At 45.3% G+C, this 22,325-nt stretch overlaps 2 protein-coding genes across 2 annotated transcripts; one reads left to right on the forward strand and one right to left on the reverse strand.

Moving 5' to 3' along the window:
• Window positions 1-1,551: 1,551 nt before the first annotated feature.
• On the reverse strand, window positions 1,552-9,629 carry LOC138349963 (uncharacterized). Its single transcript, XM_069299967.1, has 2 exons — window positions 9,588-9,629; window positions 1,552-2,394 (listed from the first exon to the last, which is right to left on the reverse strand). The coding sequence occupies exons 1-2, from the start codon at window positions 9,627-9,629 to the stop codon at window positions 1,552-1,554; spliced, it is 885 nt and encodes a 294-aa protein (XP_069156068.1).
• On the forward strand, window positions 7,421-22,037 carry LOC138349980 (uncharacterized). Its single transcript, XM_069299983.1, has 5 exons — window positions 7,421-7,514; window positions 14,217-14,281; window positions 15,783-16,027; window positions 19,009-19,155; window positions 21,201-22,037. The coding sequence occupies exons 2-5, from the start codon at window positions 14,254-14,256 to the stop codon at window positions 21,381-21,383; spliced, it is 603 nt and encodes a 200-aa protein (XP_069156084.1). The 5' UTR covers window positions 7,421-7,514; window positions 14,217-14,253; the 3' UTR covers window positions 21,384-22,037.
• The last annotated feature ends 288 nt before the right edge of the window (window positions 22,038-22,325 follow it).

The raw sequence follows: 22,325 nt of genomic DNA on the forward strand, positions 1-22,325 counted from the left end.
AACAGTGTCATGCCAACATGTGATGGTATCCATAGGAATTTAATTTCAAATCTGTTTTCTTTAGCAGCTGAAACATTCATTCAAATATCACTGACTATTTTCTGGGTGTCACTACTATGTGCGATCAATGCCATGAGTGCACTCTGCGAGTCACAGTATATAAGTCCACTGCCTTTGTCATTTAAAAATTCGGTGGCAAGGTATATATATGCCTGCAAGTTCGGCTTGAGTTGTACTTGCCCAGTCATTGACGCGCTTCATTGCTGTATGTACGAGAGAAGATTGTTCAAATATGTTACATGCACATCCGGTACATCGTCCATCTTCTTCTACAGAGCCGTCGGTATAGCACTGATAAACATCGTTACCCATACTCTGAGTACTCTCAGTGATGCTGCACAGTGTTAACTGTATAATGTCGAGTGCACACTATCTTTCTTGGGCGCATTTACAAAATCAACTGATAGATTCCAGTTATCCCATGGAGTAATTGGTTGATTAATCATTAATTGAGTTGGATACATATTTAATATTTTGATGGAGTTGGCTACCTTGTAGAACCAAAATACATTATCAGATTTCGTTCTTCTTCTATAGACCTCAGGTGAGTGCAGCATATTAGAAAGTTTAGCTTGAAACTTCATGTGTTGCCGAGATCTACTCAATGCCTTCACGCCGAAAACTGTGCTAATAGACAAAATTCTCTCACTTATTGGTAGGTAATTTTAACTCTGCTCTCAAATTAACTATTCTCGTGGACTTTGGAGCCCCAAGGATGAGACGCATAGCTTTATTTTGCAAGGTTTCAAGAGATTTCAGCTCTTTGTCTGTATACAGTGTGAGATGTAGAGCATTGTAGTCAATCACAGAGCTCATAAATGATACATAAAACATTCTAGCAAGTCTCCAGTTAATTCCATGATTGACACCAACAAGGACCCGCAAGGGCTTTACTCTCTCCCAGAGTCTCCTCTTGAGCATTATAAGGACCCCTGTATAAGGAATCTCTTGACAGGACATATGACAGGCAAGAATTTCTTCCTTAGCATGGACGTCAGCATGTTCATTGGAGGTAACACCAATATGTCTTAAATTTGCTTAGGAATGAGAACCAGTCAGTGATATGTGTCGATCACCGCAGGATGCAAATGGTTAGTCTCCAGAGGAATGAGCTCACTTGTCAGCGTCAATCAAAATGATGATGGAACATAAATACACTGAACCCTTCGTTTTCTCCTTATCCTCCCCAAGTGCGCTGCTCTCCCCCTCCCCAGAAGCCGCATGTCATGGGTAGGCTCAACGACCAGATGAAAGAACAACGGCAAATATACGGGTCCAGGCACGACGAATGTCAAGTTGACAATGTCAAAACTCGACAAAATATTTATATGAAGCAGGAGAGAAGTGACTTAGCAATAATGTTATACAACAATGCTGTTCTAGATAACGGACGCGAGCATTCCCACTTTGACCAAAACCTCGACCACAGCAGGAGGCTGCCAAGTGGTCTTGAGCTATCGTTGCTCAGGTAAGTGTCTATAATGGTGGCACTCAAGTGTAAACATTGATGAGTACTTCATGAGTGACAATACAACTTTTGTCAATGAACGATTTGTCTTGGTCTGCTGAGTGGTCCTGAGTAATGATGTTTTGGTCTGCTGAGTGGACCTGAGTAATGATGTCTTGGTCTGCTGAGTGGACCTGAGTAATGATGTCTTGGTCTGCTGAGTGGACCTGAGTAATGATGTTTTGGTCTGCTGAGTGGACCTGAGTAATGATGTCTTGGTCTGCTGAGTGGACCTGAGTAATGATGTCTTGATCTGCTGAGTGGTCCTGAGTAATGATGTTTTGGTCTGCTGAGTGGACCTGAGTAATGATGTCTTGGTCTGCTGAGTGGACCTGAGTAATGATGTCTTGGTCTGCTGAGTGGACCTGAGTAATGATGTCTTGGTCTGCCGAGTGGTCCTGAGTAATGATGTCTTGGTCTGCTGAGTGGTCCTGAGTAATGATGTCTTGGTCTGCTGAGTGGTCCTGAGTAATGATGTCTTGGTCTGCTGAGTGGTCCTGAGTAATGATGTCTTGGTCTGCTGAGTGGTCCTGAGTAATGATGTCTTGGTCTGCTGAGTGGTCCTGAGTAATGATGTCTTGATCTGCTGAGTGGTCCTGAGTAATGATGTTTTGGTCTGCTGAGTGGACCTGAGTAATGATGTCTTGGTCTGCTGAGTGGACCTGAGTAATGATGTCTTGGTCTGCTGAGTGGACCTGAGTAATGATGTCTTGGTCTGCCGAGTGGTCCTGAGTAATGATGTCTTGGTCTGCTGAGTGGTCCTGAGTAATGATGTCTTGGTCTGCTGAGTGGACCTGAGTAATGTTGTCTTGGTCTGCTGAGTGGACCTGAGTAATGTTGTCTTGGTCTTTGACCCTTGTTAAGGTCAGTCACAGGACCGGATCAAGCGGCATGTTTGACCCTTGTTAAGGTCAGTCACAGGACCGGATCAAGCAGGTTGTTTGACCCTTGTTAAGGTCAGTCACAGGACCGGATCAAGTTGCATGTTTGACCCTTGTTAAGGTCAGTCACAGGACCGGATTAAGCAGGATGTTTGACCCTTGTTAAGGTCAGTCAAAGGACCGGATCAAGCAGGATGTTTGACCCTTGTTAAGGTCAGTCACAGGACCGGATCAAGCAGCATGTTTGACCCTTGTTAAGGTCAGTCACAGGACCGGATCAAGCAGGATGTTTGACCCTTGTTAAGGTCAGTCACAGGACCGGATCAAGCAGGTTGTTTGACCCTTGTTAAGGTCAGTCACAGGACTGGATCAAGCAGCATGTTTGACCCTTGTTAAGGTCAAATCACTCCAGGATAATCGCCGGTCGTAACGGTATAATTATGGTGTCAAGGTCCTCCTAGCCAAGAGGGACGTTGTGTACATGGTCACCCGTCCAAGTACTGAACCAACCCATCAGAGGTGCCACCATTATGAAGGTACACAAACTACACTCAGTATTATTATCATAACGAATAATATTATTATTAATAATGATAATATCAATTATTGTAATTATTGTCATCTGATAAGATTATAATTATTATTATAATTAATGCTCCATCTCTCATATCTTCTCGTCATATCGAAGCTCACAAGAGTCAAACTTGTATAAATATGCAGGAATGAGAACTTTATCAACAATGAGTCATAAATATGTGGTGGAGAAGCTGGTAATACCATACAAGGACTTCCTCAATACAAGGCTGGACCTCTACACTTATACTGGTACAAAATGTAACCTTCCTGAAGCTAAAATTATTATTTGTCAGGAGAATGATTCCCTTGTGTTCTTGCAGCGCCCACTACCAGTAATATATCCACCATCACCACTACACAATGGTCATACCCATAATAAAACATTATAATGAGCTACATTCTTCACAGATCATGTGAGAGGGTAATATCCTACAGGTCACCATGAGACAACATGTGAGAGGGTAATATCCTACAGGGCACCATGAGACAACATGTGAGAGGGTAATATCCTACAGGGCACCATGAGACAACATGTGAGAGGGTAATATCCTACAGGTCACCATGAGACAACATGTGAGAGGGTAATATCCTACAGGGCACCATGAGACAACATGTGAGAGGGTAATATCCTACAGGGCACCATGAGACAACATGTGAGAGGGTAATATCCTACAGGTCACCATGAGACAACATGTGAGAGGGTAATATCCTACAGGGCACCATGAGACAACATGTGAGAGGGTAATATCCTACAGGGCACCATGAGACAACATGTGAGAGGGTAATATCCTACAGGTCACCATGAGACAACATGTGAGAGGGTAATATCCTACAGGTCACCATGAGACAACATGTGAGAGGGTAATATCCTACAGGTCACCATGAGACAACATGTGAGAGGGTAATATCCTACAGGGCACCATGAGACAACATGTGAGAGGGTAATATCCTACAGGTCACCATGAGACAACATGTGAGAGGGTAATATCCTACAGGTCACCATGAGACAACATGTGAGAGGGTAATATCCTACAGGTCACCATGAGACAACATGTGAGAGGGTAATATCCTACAGGTCACCATGAGACAACATGTGAGAGGGTAATATCCTACAGGTCACCATGAGACAACATGTGAGAGGGTAATATCCTACAGGTCACCATGAGACAACATGTGAGAGGGTAATATCCTACAGGGCACCATGAGACAACATGTGAGAGGGTAATATCCTACAGGTCACCATGAGACAACATGTGAGAGGGTAATATCCTACAGGTCACCATGAGACAACATGTGAGAGGGTAATATCCTACAGGGCACCATGAGACAACATGTGAGAGGGTAATATCCTACAGGTCACCATGAGACAACATGTGAGAGGGTAATATCCTACAGGTCACCATGAGACAACATGTGAGAGGGTAATATCCTACAGGTCACCATGAGACAACATGTGAGAGGGTAATATCCTACAGGTCACCATGAGACAACATGTGAGAGGGTAATATCCTACAGGTCACCATGAGACAACATGTGAGAGGGTAATATCCTACAGGTCACCATGAGACAACATGTGAGAGGGTAATATCCTACAGGGCACCATGAGACAACATGTGAGAGGGTAATATCCTACAGGTCACCATGAGACAACATGTGAGAGGGTAATATCCTACAGGTCACCATGAGACAACATGTGAGAGGGTAATATCCTACAGGTCACCATGAGACAACATGTGAGAGGGTAATATCCTACAGGGCACCATGAGACAACATGTGAGAGGGTAATATCCTACAGGGCACCATGAGACAACATGTGAGAGGGTAATATCCTACAGGTCACCATGAGACAACATGTGAGAGGGTAATATCCTACAGGGCACCATGAGACAACATGTGAGAGGGTAATATCCTACAGGTCACCATGAGACAACATGTGAGAGGGTAATATCCTACAGGTCACCATGAGACAACATGTGAGAGGGTAATATCCTACAGGTCACCATGAGACAACATGTGAGAGGGTAATATCCTACAGGTCACCATGAGACAACATGTGAGAGGGTAATATCCTACAGGTCACCATGAGACAACATGTGAGAGGGTAATATCCTACAGGGCACCATGAGATAACATGTGAGAGGGTAATATCCTACAGGTCACCATGAGACAACATGTGAGAGGGTAATATCCTACAGGTCACCATGAGACAACATGTGAGAGGGTAATATCCTACAGGGCACCATGAGACAACATGTGAGAGGGTAATATCCTACAGGTCACCATGAGACAACATGTGAGAGGGTAATATCCTACAGGGCACCATGAGACAACATGTGAGAGGGTAATATCCTACAGGTCACCATGAGACAACATGTGAGAGGGTAATATCCTACAGGTCACCATGAGACAACATGTGAGAGGGTAATATCCTACAGGTCACCATGAGACAACATGTGAGAGGGTAATATCCTACAGGTCACCATGAGACAACATGTGAGAGGGTAATATCCTACAGGTCACCATGAGACAACATGTGAGAGGGTAATATCCTACAGGGCACCATGAGACAACATGTGAGAGGGTAATATCCTACAGGTCACCATGAGACAACATGTGAGAGGGTAATATCCTACAGGTCACCATGAGACAACATGTGAGAGGGTAATATCCTACAGGGCACCATGAGACAACATGTGAGAGGGTAATATCCTACAGGTCACCATGAGACAACATGTGAGAGGGTAATATCCTACAGGGCACCATGAGACAACATGTGAGAGGGTAATATCCTACAGGGCACCATGAGACAACATGTGAGAGGGTAATATCCTACAGGGCACCATGAGACAACATGTGAGAGGGTAATATCCTACAGGTCACCATGAGACAACATGTGAGAGGGTAATATCCTACAGGTCACCATGAGACAACATGTGAGAGGGTAATATCCTACAGGTCACCATGAGACAACATGTGAGAGGGTAATATCCTACAGGTCACCATGAGACAACATGTGAGAGGGTAATATCCTACAGGTCACCATGAGACAACATGGGACAGGGTAATATCCTACAGGTCACCATGAGACAACATGTGAGAGGGTAATATCCTACAGGGCACCATGAGACAACATGGGAGAGGGTAATATCCTACAGGTCACCATGAGACAACATGTGAGAGGGTAATATCCTACAGGGCACCATGAGACAACATGGGAGAGGGTAATATCCTACAGGTCACCATGAGACAACATGGGAGAGGGTAATATCCTACAGGTCACCATGAGACAACATGTGAGAGGGTAATATCCTACAGGGCACCATGAGACAACATGTGAGAGGGTAATATCCTACAGGGTCACTATGAGACAACATGGGAGAGCTACGTAATATTCTCCAGGGGTCATCTTGACCCTACATGGGAGAGGTAATATCCTCCAAGGGTCATACTGACCCTACCTGGAGGAGGTAATACCCTCCAAGGGTCATACTGACCCTACCTGGAGGAGGTAATACCCTCCAAGGGTGATGGTGACGGGTTGTGGTGATGGGGAGGGGTGGTGGTGATGGGAAGGGGTTGTGGTGATGGGGAGGGGTGGTGGTGATGAGGAGGGGTGGTAGTGATGGGGAGGGGTGGTGGTGATGGGGAGGGGTGGTGGTGATGAGGAGGGGTGGTGGTGATTGGGAGGGATGGTGGTGATGGGGAGGGATTGTGGTGATGGGGTGGTATGGTGGTGATGGGGAGGGGTGGTGGTGATGAGGAGGGGTGGTGGTGATGGGGAGGGATGGTGGTGATGGGGAGGGGTGGTGGTGATGGTTAGGGGAGGTGGTCACGTGAGAGATGGTGGTGGTGATGGGGAGGGCTTGTGGTGATGGGAGGAGTGGTGGTAATGGGGAGGGATGATGGGGAGGGGATGTGGTGATGGGGAGTGGTGATGGTGATGGGGAGGGGTAGTGGTGATGGGGAGGGGTGGTGGTAATGGGGAGGGGATGTGGTGATGGGGAGGGGTTGTGGTGATGGGGAGGGGTGGTGGTGATGGGAGGAGTGGTGGTAATGGGGAGGGGTGGTGGTGATGGGGAGGGGTGGTGGTGATGGGGAGGGGTTGTGGTGATGGGGAGGGGATGTGGTGATGGGGAGGGGTGGTGGTGATGAGGAGGGGTGGTGGTGATGGGGAGTGGTGATGGTGATGGGGAGGGGTAGTGGTGATGGGGAGGGGTGGTGGTAATGGGGAGGGGATGTGGTGATGGGGAGGGGTTGTGGTGATGGGGAGGGGTGGTGGTGATGAGGAGGGTTGGTGGTGATGGGGAGGGGTGGTGGTGATGGGTCAAGACACTGGAGCCCCTCTCGCCCCTGGTATATATAACCTGGGAAGCTCTGGGTCTCTCACAGTCAACCATCAGCTCTCCAGAAGTCGCTCCTTCACCTGCTGTTGCTGCTACACCCAGGGTTTACCCTCCAGTCTCTGCTACACCCAGGGTGTTAACTCTACCGTAAGTAGTTCACCCTCCAGTCTCTGCTACACTCAGGGTGTTAACTCTACCGTAAGTAGTTCACCCTCCAGTCTCTGCTACACTCAGGGTGTTAACTCTACCGCCACACCCTTCAAGACGTACACCCTCGCTCATAAGGTAGACAGCCACACCCTACAAGTACACTTGCTAGAGGTGTAGTTGACCCATGTGGTCAACAACACCTTGAGGCTCGCTAACGAACTCTTCCTTATATGAGGTATTGAGTTCTTACACATGGAACATCATCATACTTCCCGCTGACCCAAGAGCTGCAGTTCAACCCCAACAAGCAGAGAGAGGCGAGCACTGTTAGGTGAGTACATCTAGACACAGAACACCAAGAACTCTGAGGACAAGGAACACAGAAGAGAACCATCAACCCAACTCTGTCGTTGTTGTATTGGCGGGAACTTCTTCAGTAGAGAAACATGACCATAAACACGGATCCCATAGATGCCAGAACCCAGGGGGTGAGGAACTTCCTACACCACGTGACTCTTGGTTGACAGGCGGGACCCAAGAGCTAATACACAACCCCGTTTAGGTATTAATATATAACAGGTCTTCGCAGCCGAGTGGACTACGCTCCTGGATCGTAGTCCCAAAGCCCGTGTTTTATCCCCAGTTCGAGGCAGAAACAAACGGGCAGGAGATTCTTTCACCTAATTTTCCTGTTCTCCTAAGCAGTTAATGGGTACCTCGGAGGTAGGCAGCTGCTTCCTCGGAATGTGTGCGAGAAATATGCGGCAGATAAGGTAGAAGAAAAATAGGTCAGGAGTCAGTACCTTAGCGAACCGAGGGTTTGAGAGGCAAGGCGGGGTCCAAGAGCTGGGTCCTGCTGGCACAAATAGCAAACGCAGCATTAAGGTCGCAGAGAGTAGGAAGCCATGTGGATCCACCAGTTTTATGGGTTGTTTTGTTCACCTATTTAATGCTCGATGATGACCAGTTCAATATATAGTTTTCACCGATTTAGTGCCTAATGTTCATGTGCTTCGCATCTAATGTTCACTTGTTCAATGTTGTGTTCATCTTTTCAATGTTCATCAGTTGTATTTTCCTTTTTGTGCTCACATGGTTGATTTTAACTTGTTTAATTCAGTGTTTAGTTGTTCAATACAGTGTTCATTTGTTTAACACAGTGTTCAGTTGTTCAATACAGTGTTCACTTGTTCAATAGTATTCACTTGTTCAATACAATGTTCCCTGTTCAATATAGTGTTCACTGTTCAATACAGTGTTCACTGTTCAATACAGTGTTCACTGTTCAATACAGTGTTCACTGTTCAATACAGTGTTCACTGTTCAATACAGTGTTCACTGTTCAATACAGTGCTCACTGTTCAATACAGTGTTCACTGTTCAATACAGTGTTCATAGTTCAATACAGTGTTCACAGTTCAATACAGTGTTCACTGTTCAATACAGTGTTCACAGTTCAATACAATGTTCACTGTTCAATACAGTGTTCACTGTTCAATACAGTGTTCACTGTTCAATACCAGTGTTCACTGTTCAATACAGTGTTCACTGTTCAATACAGTGTTCACAATTCAATACAGTGTTCACAGTTCAATACAGTGTTCACTGTTCAATACAGTGTTCACTGTTCAATACCAGTGTTCACTGTTCAATACAGTGTTCACTGTTCAATACAGTGTTCACTGTTCAATACAGTGTTCACTGTTCAATACAGTGTTCACAATTCAATACAGTGTTCACAGTTCAATACAGTGTTTACTGTTCAATACAGTGTTCACTGTTCAATACAGTGTTCACTGTTCAATACCAGTGTTCACTGTTCAATACAGGGCCCCAATGATGAGCCCTCAAGAGAAGTGTTGCCACCTCCTTCCTTCGGGACCCACCCATCTCATTTTCTTGCTTCTAACATTCTCCTCTTCACTAGTCATTCTCTCGCCTTGGCTCCAGGGCTACTTCTGTTTAATTACTTTTACTGAACTTTCACTGAAACTTTCCTACTCCTGATGAATTATTCAAATTACACAAAAACGTGTTCCGTCATGTTAGGAACTTCAATCATCCTATTACTTGGAAGTCTTCCAAATGATCTTTGTTGCCTCTGCTCTCCATGGACGCCTCTTGCTTAGTCGTCTCTCGTACACAACATGTTCAATATGAGTTCTGGCTTTGTTGCTGCTGACTCTTGCCTCTCTCAGTGTTAGTTAAAGACTCTTATCTTTTAGCAAATGTGACCTGAGTTAGGAAGGACGAATGTAGAGTCCACAAAGATATCCGCCGTGCTGCCACACTTGTCAAAGCCAACTTGGTGATAGGGAGAAGGAGCGATTACGTTCCAGGGGCCTCGTGAGGTGTTCATTAACCCTACGTTCAAAGAGTTTGTAAACACAACATCTCTGGGCAATTATGACGAAAATCCTCAGGGAAAGTCCCTTGAGTATCGAGGTTTCTAAGGGTTAAGAAAACCCGTCACGAGCCATTCTTCGGGGACCAATGTCGTCTCCCGAATACGGTTATTGTTGTGCAGGAAATACTGCCCGAGGTGCACGGAGGGAAATGACAGAGCATCTCATAGTGAATACCGTCTCAGCCCGCCACATTAGAATTGCACAGGAACATGGCAGACTGGACTGCCGGAAAAGTGAAGAGATCATTATAGGTGAGTGCGTAGTCTAAGGAGCGAGATTGAAGAAGGGGCTTACAAGTAAGGTGAGTAGGAGGAAGATGAATACCGGAGCTCACGGCTGAGGAGTGCAAACTCAGTATATTTCCGAACAACACCGGATCTGTCACAGTGGAACCACAGGGATGACTGACAGGCGCACATGTCTGGAACAAATTTACGGGAAGATTGGTTATGGGAAGAGATAACCAAACCATCGCCAGAGAAATCCTAGTAAACAACACAGAAATCATCGATAGATACAGCGATAGCAGGCGGCTTGACGTTTGCGAGGCACTACACATCAAGAAGTCAGCACCAGCAATCAACAGCCAATTATTGCACAACTATATTCTACCCACCTCAAGACTCCGCTCCAATATAGAAGCATCAAGAAATATGGACCAATAGGCTTTCTACAAACACTTCTATTCAATACCCATTGTTTCTGTTCTGTCTTGTGTTGATACTTTTAATACCCTATTAATATCCCCTCCTGTTCTGTCTTGTGTTAATGCCACATCACCCTTCCCACCTCACTCAAATGTAGATATAATATCAGAGAGACGTAAGTTCTAATCAGTTGTGTATTTGTGAAGTCTTTGAAAATGTAATAAGTTTTACGAAACGCGCCCGTGTCGCGTCAGACTAGAAATAAAAATGAATTTTGGAGAAGTGATTTTTGATTTACCTCCAACAGTGAAGCGTAATGTACGAAAGATTGAGAAAATTCGTGTTAGAATTATTAATCTTACTTTTTCGGTCATATTTAATAATATATATATATATATATATATATATATATATATATATATATATATATATATATATATATATATATATATATATATATATATATATATATATATATATAACTGAAAACTCACACCCCAGAAGTGACTCGAACCCATACTCCCAGAAGCAACGCAACTGGTATGTACAAGACGCCTTAATCCACTTGACCATCACGACCGGACAAAATGAGGTGATAGCCGAGGCTATATGAACCACCCCACCGCCGGCACTCGGATAGTTATCTTGGGCATAGCATTTTACCAAATCACCTCATTCTTTGGGGCACACGTGAGGAACACAAATGCGAACAAGCCTGAATGGTCCCCAGGACATATGCAACTGAAAACTCACACCCCAGAAGTGACTCGAACCCATACTCCCAGAAGCAACGCAACTGGTATGTACAAGACGCCTTAATCCACTTGACCATCACGACCGGACAAAATGAGGTGATAGCCGAGGCTATATGAACCACCCCACCGCCGGCACTCGGATAGTTATCTTGGGCATAGCATTTTACCAAATCACCTCATTCTTTGGGGCACACGTGAGGAACACAAATGCGAACAAGCCTGAATGGTCCCCAGGACATATGCAACTGAAAACTCACACCCCAGAAGTGACTCGAACCCATACTCCCAGAAGCAACGCAACTGGTATGTACAAGACGCCTTAATCCACTTGACCATCACGACCGGACAAAATGAGGTGATAGCCGAGGCTATATGAACCACCCCACCGCCGGCACTCGGATAGTTATCTTGGGCATAGCATTTTACCAAATCACCTCATTCTTTGGGGCACACGTGAGGAACACAAAAATTGGACCATTCAGGCTTGTTCGCATTTGTGTTCCTCACGTGTGCCCCAAAGAATGAGGTGATTTGGTAAAATGCTATGCCCAAGATAACTATCCGAGTGCCGGCGGTGGGGTGGTTCATATAGCCTCGGCTATCACCTCATTTTGTCCGGTCGTGATGGTCAAGTGGATTAAGGCGTCTTGTACATACCAGTTGCGTTGCTTCTGGGAGTATGGGTTCGAGTCACTTCTGGGGTGTGAGTTTTCAGTTGCATATGTCCTGGGGACCATTCAGGCTTGTTCGCATTTGTGTTCCTCACGTGTGCCCCAAAGAATGAGGTGATTTGGTAAAATGCTATGCCCAAGATAACTATCCGAGTGCCGGCGGTGGGGTGGTTCATATAGCCTCGGCTATCACCTCATTTTGTCCGGTCGTGATGGTCAAGTGGATTAAGGCGTCTTGTACATACCAGTTGCGTTGCTTCTGGGAGTATGGGTTCGAGTCACTTCTGGGGTGTGAGTTTTCAGTTGCATATGTCCTGGGGACCATTCAGGCTTGTTCGCATTTGTGTTCCTCACGTGTGCCCCAAAGAATGAGGTGATTTGGTAAAATGCTATGCCCAAGATAACTATCCGAGTGCCGGCGGTGGGGTGGTTCATATAGCCTCGGCTATCACCTCATTTTGTCCGGTCGTGATGGTCAAGTGGATTAAGGCGTCTTGTACATACCAGTTGCGTTGCTTCTGGGAGTATGGGTTCGAGTCACTTCTGGGGTGTGAGTTTTCAGTTGCATATGTCCTGGGGACCATTCAGGCTTGTTCGCATATATATATATATATATATATATATATATATACATAAACGATTGAGATTTAGGCTCGAGCAGCGGTATCTGCAAACTTCCAGACGATACAAAAATTGGGCGGGAAATCTATTTAGGAGAAGACTGAAAATTACTTCAGGACTATTTAGTGGGCATTTTAAATAGTCGTAAGATTGACAAATGCTGTTTAATGCCGACGAATGTAGAGTTCTGTGGCCAGGTTATGATGACAGTCACTGGAAATCAGCTGGATAGTGATGAAAATGTGAAGTCTGAGAGGAAAAATGATCCGCAGAAGGGATCATGATTAGTAGGAATGTAATGCCAAAAAATCAATGAAAAGATGTTTGAAATATGGCAAATAGAATATCACGGTATTGTGATTTATCTGTGTATCTGACGGAAGCGTTTGGGACACTCCATTACCTACAACCATTACCATTACCACACATATAACATTATGAGTGTTATATGTAAAACTTAGCTCATATTCCAGCTCGGCGCCTGCTAGTGGATCCTGGCGGACACCAGGTTGTGTAACAATTAACATATCGTGTTGTTGTTGTTGTTTAAGATTCGCTACCTGGAACAAAAAGTTCCAAGTAGCACGGGCTATGGAGAACCCGTAGTGGTCTTATTAACATATCGTGGTGCAGGGGGTCACGGTGCGCGTCTGGGGTCACCCAGGACGCTGCTCCCATCCCCGTCCTGCTGCAAAGATTTTCTCATAATAATCGGGTATTAAATATATCACCACACAAGAATAAGAAGGAATAGATATAAATTTGAGAAATTTAGCTTCAGGAAAGAAATTGATAAATACTGACTAGGAAACAGGGTGGGTGGTTTCAGGTTTGATTTCTTATGTTCTTATAATTAGGGTCCAGGACAAACAAAATGTTCTTATAATTAAGGTCCAGAACAGAACAAAATGTTCTCATCACAAGGGTCCAGAACAGACCAAAATGTTCTCATCATAAGGGTCCAGAACAGACCAAAATGATCTCATAATAAAGGTTCAGAACAGACCAAAATGTTCTTATGATAAGGGTCCAGAACAGACCAAAATGTTCTTATGATAAGGGTCCAGAACAGACCAAAATGTTCTCATAATAAAGGGCCAGAACAGACCAAAATGTTCTCATCACAAGGGTCCAGAACAGACCAAAATGTTCTCATCATAAGGGTCCAGAACAGACCAAAATGATCTCATAATAAAGGTTCAGAACAGACCAAAATGTTCTTATGATAAGGGTCCAGAACAGACCAAAATGTTCTTATGATAAGGGTCCAGAACAGACCAAAATGTTCTCATAATAAAGGGCCAGAACAGACCAAAATGTTCTTATGATAAGGGTCCAGAACAGACCAAAATGATCTCATAATAAAGGTCCAGAACAGACCAAAATGTTCTCATCATAAGGGTCCAGAACAGAACCAAAAGTCGTCATTTTCATTTCATGTGTAGGTCGATTTATTGGTTCCTCAACCCCGGTACTGTGACTAATAGTGTGCATGATAACTGAAGTCAACTGAAGGTTATATTACAACATTAATATGATAACATGAGTCAACAATTATCTTGAAACACTTAATTATTCAACGTTGTCATGTTTACAGGTTTGTTGAGAGGTAACCTAGTGACCAGATCTTCACCATGATGCTGGCTATCACCATCCTCCTTGGTGAGTATTGTCACCATCCTCCATGGTGAGCATTGTCACCATCCTCTATGGTGAGCATTGTCACCATCCTCTATGGTGAGTATTGTCACCATCCTCTATGGTGAGTATTGTCACAATCCTCCATGGTGAGTATTGTCACCATCCTCCATGGTGAGTATTGTCACCATCCTCTATGGTGAGTATTGTCACCATCCTCCATGGTGAGCATTGTCACCATCCTCTATGGTGAGTATTGTCACCATCCTCTATGGTGAGTATTGTCACCATCCTCTATGGTGAGTATTGTCACCATCCTCCATGGTGAGCATTGTCACCATCCTCTATGGTGAGTATTGTCACCATCCTCTATGGTGAGTATTGTCACAATCCTCCATGGTGAGTATTGTCACCATCCTCCATGGTGAGCATTGTCACCATCCTCTATGGTGAGTATTGTCACCATCCTCTATGGTGAGTATTGTCACCATCCTCTATGGTGAGTATTGTCACCATCCTCCATGGTGAGTATTGTCACCATCCTCTATGGTGAGCATTGTCACCATCCTCTATGGTGAGTATTGTCACCATCCTCTATGGTGAGTATTGTCACCATCCTCTATGGTGAGTATTGTCACCATCCTCTATGGTGAGTATTGTCACCATCCTCCATGGTGAGTATTGTCACCATCCTCTATGGTGAGTATTGTCACCATCCTCTATGGTGAGTATTGTCACCATCCTCCATGGTGAGTATTGTCACCATCCTCTATGGTGAGTATTGTCACCATCCTCTATGGTGAGTATTGTCACCATCCTCCATGGTGAGTATTGTCACCATCCTCCATGGTGAGTATTGTCACCATCCTCTATGGTGAGTATTTTCACCATCCTCCATGGTGAGTATTGTCACCATCCTCCATGGTGAGTATTGTCACCATCCTCCATGGTGAGTATTGTCACCATCCTCTATGGTGAGCATTGTCACCATCCTCTATGGTGAGTATTGTCACCATCCTCTATGGTGAGTATTGTCACCATCCTCCATGGTGAGTATTGTCACCATCCTCTATGGTGAGTATTGTCACCATCCTCTATGGTGAGTAATGTCACCATCCTCCATGGTGAGTATTGTCACCATCCTCTATGGTGAGTATTGTCACCATCCTCCATGGTGAGTATTGTCACCATCCTCCATGGTGAGTATTGTCACCATCCTCCATGGTGAGTATTGTCACCATCCTCCATGGTGAGTATTGTCACCATCCTCCATGGTGAGCATTTTCACCATCCTCCACGGTGAGTAGTGTCAATATAATATTAGGGGCCCAAATTATCAAAGCGCCATGATTTTAACGAAAGGGAATATCAGAGTCCCTGGGGCTTAACGAAGGGGAATATCAGAGTCTCTGGGGATTAACGAGGGGAAATAGGGGAAGGGCAGTCGGGTATAACTGGCCGAGGATATAAAAGTGTTCAGAAGTCAAAGTTATCCACTGACTTGTATTGACGTTTTCTGTGACAGTGTTCGCTGGTGCCCAAGCCAACCCCATCCAGCTTGGGTTTCGACCCCAGACGCTACCCCAGGTGTTCCCCAGTGGTAATGCCGTCCTGGAAGATGCCCAGATCGGCCACCTGCTGAGAACAGCGCCCGCAGGATCCCGGCTGCTGAGAACGACTGCGCCTGTGGGTAGCCTCCAGTCTCGTCTTCCAGATAATGCTACCCTTATCAGGACAAATATTGTCGACACCTTCAGCTGCAGTGGACGGGTAGGTGTGTGTGTGTGTGTGTGTGTGTGTGTGTGTGTGTGAACTCACCTAATTGTGCTTGCGGGAGTTGAACTCTGGTTCCTTGGTCCCGTCTATCAACTGGTTTTCAGATTTCTGAGCCTACTGAGCTCTATCATATCTACATTTCAAACTGTGTATAGAGTCAGCCTCCACCACATCAGTGCCTAATGCATCTCATCTGTTAACTACTCTGACACTCAAAAAGTTCTTTCTAACCTCCCTGTGGCTCATTTGGGTACTCAGTATCCTCCTGTTTCCCCTTGTTCGCGTACCACCAGTGTTAAACAGTTTATCTCTATCTACCCTGTTAATTCCTGTGAGAATTTTGTAGGTAGTGATTATGTCTCCCCTAACTCTTCTGTCTTCTAGTGTCGTGAGGTGCATTTCTCGCAGCCTTTCTTCGTAACTCATGCCTCTTAGTTCTGGGACTAGCCTAGTGGCATACCTTTGGACTTTTTCAAGCTTCGCCTTGTGCTTGACAAGGTACGGGCTCCATGCTGGGGCCGCATAGTCCAGGATTGGTCTTACATATGTGGTATACAAGGTTCTGAATGATTCATTACATAGGTTCCTGAAGGCAGTTTTGATGTTAGCCAGCCTCACGTACGCAGCAGATGTTATATTTTTGATGTGGGCTTGAGGAGACAGGGTTGGTGTGATATCAACTTCTAGATCCTTCTCTCTGTCCGTTTCATGAAGGACTTCATCTCCCATTCTGTATCCTGTGTCTGGCCTCCTGTTTCCACTGCCTAGTTTCATTACCTTACATTTACTTGGGTTGAATTTTAGTAGCCATTTGTTGGATCATTCATGCAGTCTGTATTGGTCATCTTGTAGTTTCATACAGTCTTCATCCATCTTAATCCTCTTCATAATTTTTGCATCATCAGCAAACAATGAGAGGAATGAAAGGATCTTTCTATACCATCTGAAATATCATTTATATATATAAGAAACAGTATGGGTCCAAGGACTGAACCCTGCCGGACCCACTGGTGACGTCTCGCCAGTCTGAGACCTCACCTCGCACAGTGACTCGCTGCCTTCTGTTACTTAGGTACTCCCATTTCCAATGGAGTACCTTCCCTTTCACTCCTGCCTGCATCTCCAGCTTTCGCACTAGTCTCTGGTGTGGCACTGTGTCAAAGACTCCCATCTGGACCAACAGCCTTTCTAACATCCAGATCCAACAGGTGTTTCTTGACCTCCTCTCTCGTAATTTCGAACTCTTCCAAGGCCGCCTGGTTTACCTCCCTTTCTCCTAGCACAGTGACCTCACCTTGTTCTATTGTGAAGACCTCCTGGAACCTCTTGTTGAGTTCTTCACACACCTCTCTGTCATTCTCTGTATACCTGTCCTCGCCTGTTCGAAGTCTCAATACCTGTTCTTTCACTGTTGTTTTCCTTCTGATGTGACTGTGGAGTAGCTTTGGTTCGGTCTTGGCTATGTTTGCTATATCATTTTCAAAACTTTTCTCTGCTTCTCTTCTCACCCTGACGTACTCATTCCTGGTTCTCTGGTATCTCTCTCTGCTTTCTGGTGTTCTGTTATTCCGGAAGTTCCTCCACGCCCTTTTGTTCAGTTTCTTCGCTTCCATACATGCCCTATTATACCATAGATTCTTCTGTTGCTTCTCGGATTTTTCCCTTTGGGCCAGGATGAACCTGTTTACTGCCTCCTGACACTTTTGGGTAACATAGTCCATCATACCCTGTACAGACTTGTCTCTGAGGTCTGTGTCCCAAGGTATTTCACTTAGGAAACTTCTCATCTGTTCACAATTCCCCTTTCGGTATGCCAGCCTTTTGATTCCTAGTTCTTTTTTGGGGGTAGATAAGTCCTAGCTCCACCAGGTACTCAAAGTTCAATACACTGTGATCACTCATTCCCAAGGGCGCTTCCATCTTAACTTCCCTTATATCCCATTCATTTAGGGTAAATATCAAATCAAGCATTGCTGGTTCATCTTCTCCTCTCATTCTTGTTGGTTCTTTGATGTGCTGGCTTAGAAAGTTTCTTGTTGCCACATCCAGCAGCTTAGCTCTCCATGTTTCTGGTCCTCCATGCGGGTCTCTGTTCTTCCAATCTATCTTCCCATGGTTAAAGTCTTCCATAATTAGTAGTCCAAATCCATTCCTGCTAGCAACAGAAGCTGCTCTTTCTATTATGTTAATGGTGGCCATGTTGTTTCTATCATATTCCTGTCTAGGTCTTCTGTCATTTGGTGGTGGATTATATATGACTACGACTATAATTTTTTTCCCTCCATTTGTTACGGTACCTGCTATGTAGTCACTGAAACCTTCACAGCCCTGAATATCCATCTCCTCAAAATCCCAGCCTTTTCTTACCAGCAGAGCTACACCACCCCCACCTTTTCCTTCCCTCTCTTTCCTCATAACATAATAGTCCTGTGGGAACACTGCGTTTGTTATCGTTTTCGAGAGCTTTGTTTCTGTGAGGGCTATTATGTCTGGGTTTTCCTCTAGTACCCGTTCTCCAAGCTCATTTGCTTTATTTGTAATTCCATCTATGTTAGTGTACTGCCTTAACAATAGCAAATATATGTAGAGGTAACTGAGGTGTTTGCCACAACAATAACAGACATATACAGAGGTAACTGAGGTGTCTGCCACAACAATAACAGACATATACAGAGGTAACTGAGGTGTTTGCCACAACAATAACAGACATATACAGAGGTAACTGAGGTGTCTGTCACAACAATAACAGACATATACAGAGGTAACTGAGGTGTCTGCCACAACAATAACAGACATATACAGAGGTAACTGAGGTGTTTGCCACAACAATAACAGACATATACAGAGGTAACTGAGGTGTCTGCCACAACAATAACAGACATATACAGAGGTAACTGAGGTGTCTGCCACAACAATAACAGACATATACAGAGGTAACTGAGGTGTCTGCCAGACTAAGAGTACCTTCCCCTCAGGTGTACGGATACTACGCTGACCAGGACAACGACTGCCAGATCTTCCACGTGTGTCTGCCACTTCAACAGCTTTACCCTGCCAACTTCACCAAAGAGACTACCTTCACTTTCAGCTTTATCTGCCCTCAATATACCATCTTTAGTCAGGTGAGTAGATGATATGTACACCCAGGTGATGTGTACACCCAGGTGATGTACACGCAGGTGATGTACACGCAGGTGATGTACACCCAGGTGATGAACACGCAGGTGATGTACACCCAGGTGATGTACACCAGGTGATGTACAGCCAGGTGATGTACACCCAGGTGATATGTACACCCAGGTGATGTACACCCAGGTGATGTACACCCAGGTGATATGTACATCCAGGTGATGTACACCCAGGTGATGAACACGCAGGTGATGTACACCCAGGTGATGTACACCCAGGTGATGTACACCCAGATGATGTACACCCAGGTGACATGTACACCCTGGTGACATGTACACCCAGGTGATGTACACCCAGGTGATGTACACACAGATGATGTACACCCCAGGTGATGAACACCCAGGTGATGTACACCCCAGGTGATGTACACCCAGGTGATGTACACCCAGGTAATGTACACCCCAGGTGATGTACACGCATTTGATGTACACCCAGGTGATGTACACCCAGGTGATGTATACTCAGATGATGTACACCCAGGTGACATGTACACCCAGGTGATGTACACCTAGGTGATGTGTACACCTAGATGGTGTAAACCCAGGTGATGTGTACACCTAGGTGATGTACACCCAGGTGATGTAAACCCAGGTGATGTGTACACCTAGGTGATGTACACCCAGGTGATGTACACCCAGGTGATATGTACACCCAGGTGATGGACACCTAGGTGATGTACACCCAGGTGATGTGTACACCCAGGTGATGTACACCTAGGTGATGTACACCCAGGTGATGTACACCCAGGTGATATGTACACCCAGGTGATGTGTACACCCAGGTGATGTACACCTAAGTGATGTACACCCAGGTAATATGTATACCCAGGTGATATGTACACCCAGTACATATCACCAGGGTGTACACCCAGGTGATGTACACCCCAGGTGATATGTACACCCAGGTGACATGTACACCCACGAGTGTAATTATCAGAAAAAGACGCCAAGCTGAATAGACCATGTAGCAAGTACACATATAATTCAATTTAATAATCGAATTATATGTGTAAAAGAGTAGAGTATAGTACGGTAGAATACAAGAGCTAGGGCAGTAGAGTACAACAGCCAGCACAGTAGAATACAAGAGCCAGGACAGTAGAGTACAAGAGCCAGGACAGTAGAGTACAAGAGCCAGGACAGTAGAATACAAGAGCCAGGACAGAAGAGTACAAGAGCCAGGACAATAGAGTACAAGAGCCAGGACAGTAGAGTACAAGAGCCAGGACAGTTGAGTACAAGAGCAGGACAGTAGAGTACAAGAGCCAGGACAGTAGAGTACAGAGCCAGGACAGTAGAGTACAAGAGCCAGGACAGTTGAGTACAAGAGCCAGGACAGTAGAGTAACAAGAGCCAGGACAGTACAGTACAAGAGCCAGGACAGTAGAATACAAGAGCCAGGACAGAAGAGTACAAGAGCCAGGACAGTAGAATACAACAGCCAGTACAGTAGAATACAAGAGCTAGGACAGTAGAGTACAAGAGCCAGGACAGTACAGTAGAAGAGCCAAAATAGTAGAGTACAAGAGCCGGGACAGTACACTACAAGAGCCAGGACAGTAGAATACAAGAGCCAGGACAGTACACTACAAGAGCCAGGACAGTAGAATACAAGAGCCAGGACAGTACACTACAAGAGCCAGGACAGTAGAATACAAGAGCCAGGACAGTAGAGTACAAGAGCCAGAACAGTAGAGTACAAGAGCCAGAATAGTAGAATACAAGAGCCAGGACAGTAGAGTACAAGAGCCAGAATAGTAGAATACAAGAGCCAGAATAGTAGAATACAAGAGCCAGGACAGTAGAATACAAGAGCCAGGACAGTAGAGTACAAGAGCCAGTACAGTACAGTACAAGAGCCAGGACAGTACAGTAGAAGAGCCAGGACAGTAGAATACAAGAGCCAGGACAGTAGAGTACAAGAGCCAGGACAGTAGAGTACAAGAGCCAGGACAATAATGAGGCCGCATATTACACAGGACTCGCTGACCTGCGCCTGGGAGTCGGAAGCTCTGCCGTGTGAGGCCGCTGCTACTCTCTATGGCATCAACGACAGCTTCTTCAAGAAGATCAGGGACAGCGACGGCAAGGAACGCTACGCTCAGCTCGGTGAAAACTTCTCCCCGTCCGCTGGCTCGGGCGCCACATTCGACATCCCCTAGTCCCTAAAGACCTCCAACAGTTGTTCGCCCTGAGATACGCAAGAGAAGGGGAACATGGGACTTTCCTCCCAGGGCATGCATGATAAGAGAAGGTCTCACAGGTCTCTCTTGGGGAATAAGGGGCATTGTGGGCATGGGTATAACTCTGTACAATGACTGTCTTCGCTAGTCCTTTCCTAACGCTCATCAACGTGTGATGATGCAGCTTTTCTGGGCATTATTGTCTTTGTATTTGTTAAGTGATCGGTTGACTATTCCACACTTGGGTTCTAGTTCCGGTGTTAACCCCGGGCCTTCTGTCGGCGAGAATCAACTAGGGGTCCCCATAGTACCCTCTAGTGGTAGAAGTCTGAACCACAGGCCCACTGGCGGCGAGTAAGTCAACTAGGGCCCTAGAGTATACTCTCCAGTGGTAGAAGTCTGAACCACGGGCCCTCTGGCGGCGAGGGAGTCAACTAGGACCCCACTGGTGGCCGGCAGTGAACCAGGAGACAGTGATGAATGATCTTCTCAAGAGAGAGAGGTCAAGAAGCCTGGCTCTCCTGGTTCCACTGACACATACCATTAGGGCTTACCAAGTTAGGTTAGGTGGGTTACTAATGTTTACAACTGTACCTGGATCAATTAATATATGCAATAAAGACAGCAACTTATGGATATAATTTTTCCTTCACCCTATTTATGCTAGGATATGAGGTTGTTAGTATATTCCATATAGTTTTGTGATAGAATTCCTATGATGACGAATGTGCTCATACCCCCCCCCCCCCTCCTGACTGTCATCTACCTTCTTACTACTGGACATTTCCCACCTCACAATTACTCATCACAAGGAGGACTGCATCCATCTCTCATGTGCAGCACACATTAGTTGAAACTGAATAGCTCTGTGAATTTTGGTAACAGAGTATCCAAGTAGATACTCACTGTATTGTACACAAA

This window comes from Procambarus clarkii, chromosome 43 (genome assembly GCF_040958095.1).
Source record: "Procambarus clarkii isolate CNS0578487 chromosome 43, FALCON_Pclarkii_2.0, whole genome shotgun sequence".
Taxonomy (NCBI): domain Eukaryota; kingdom Metazoa; phylum Arthropoda; class Malacostraca; order Decapoda; family Cambaridae; genus Procambarus; species Procambarus clarkii.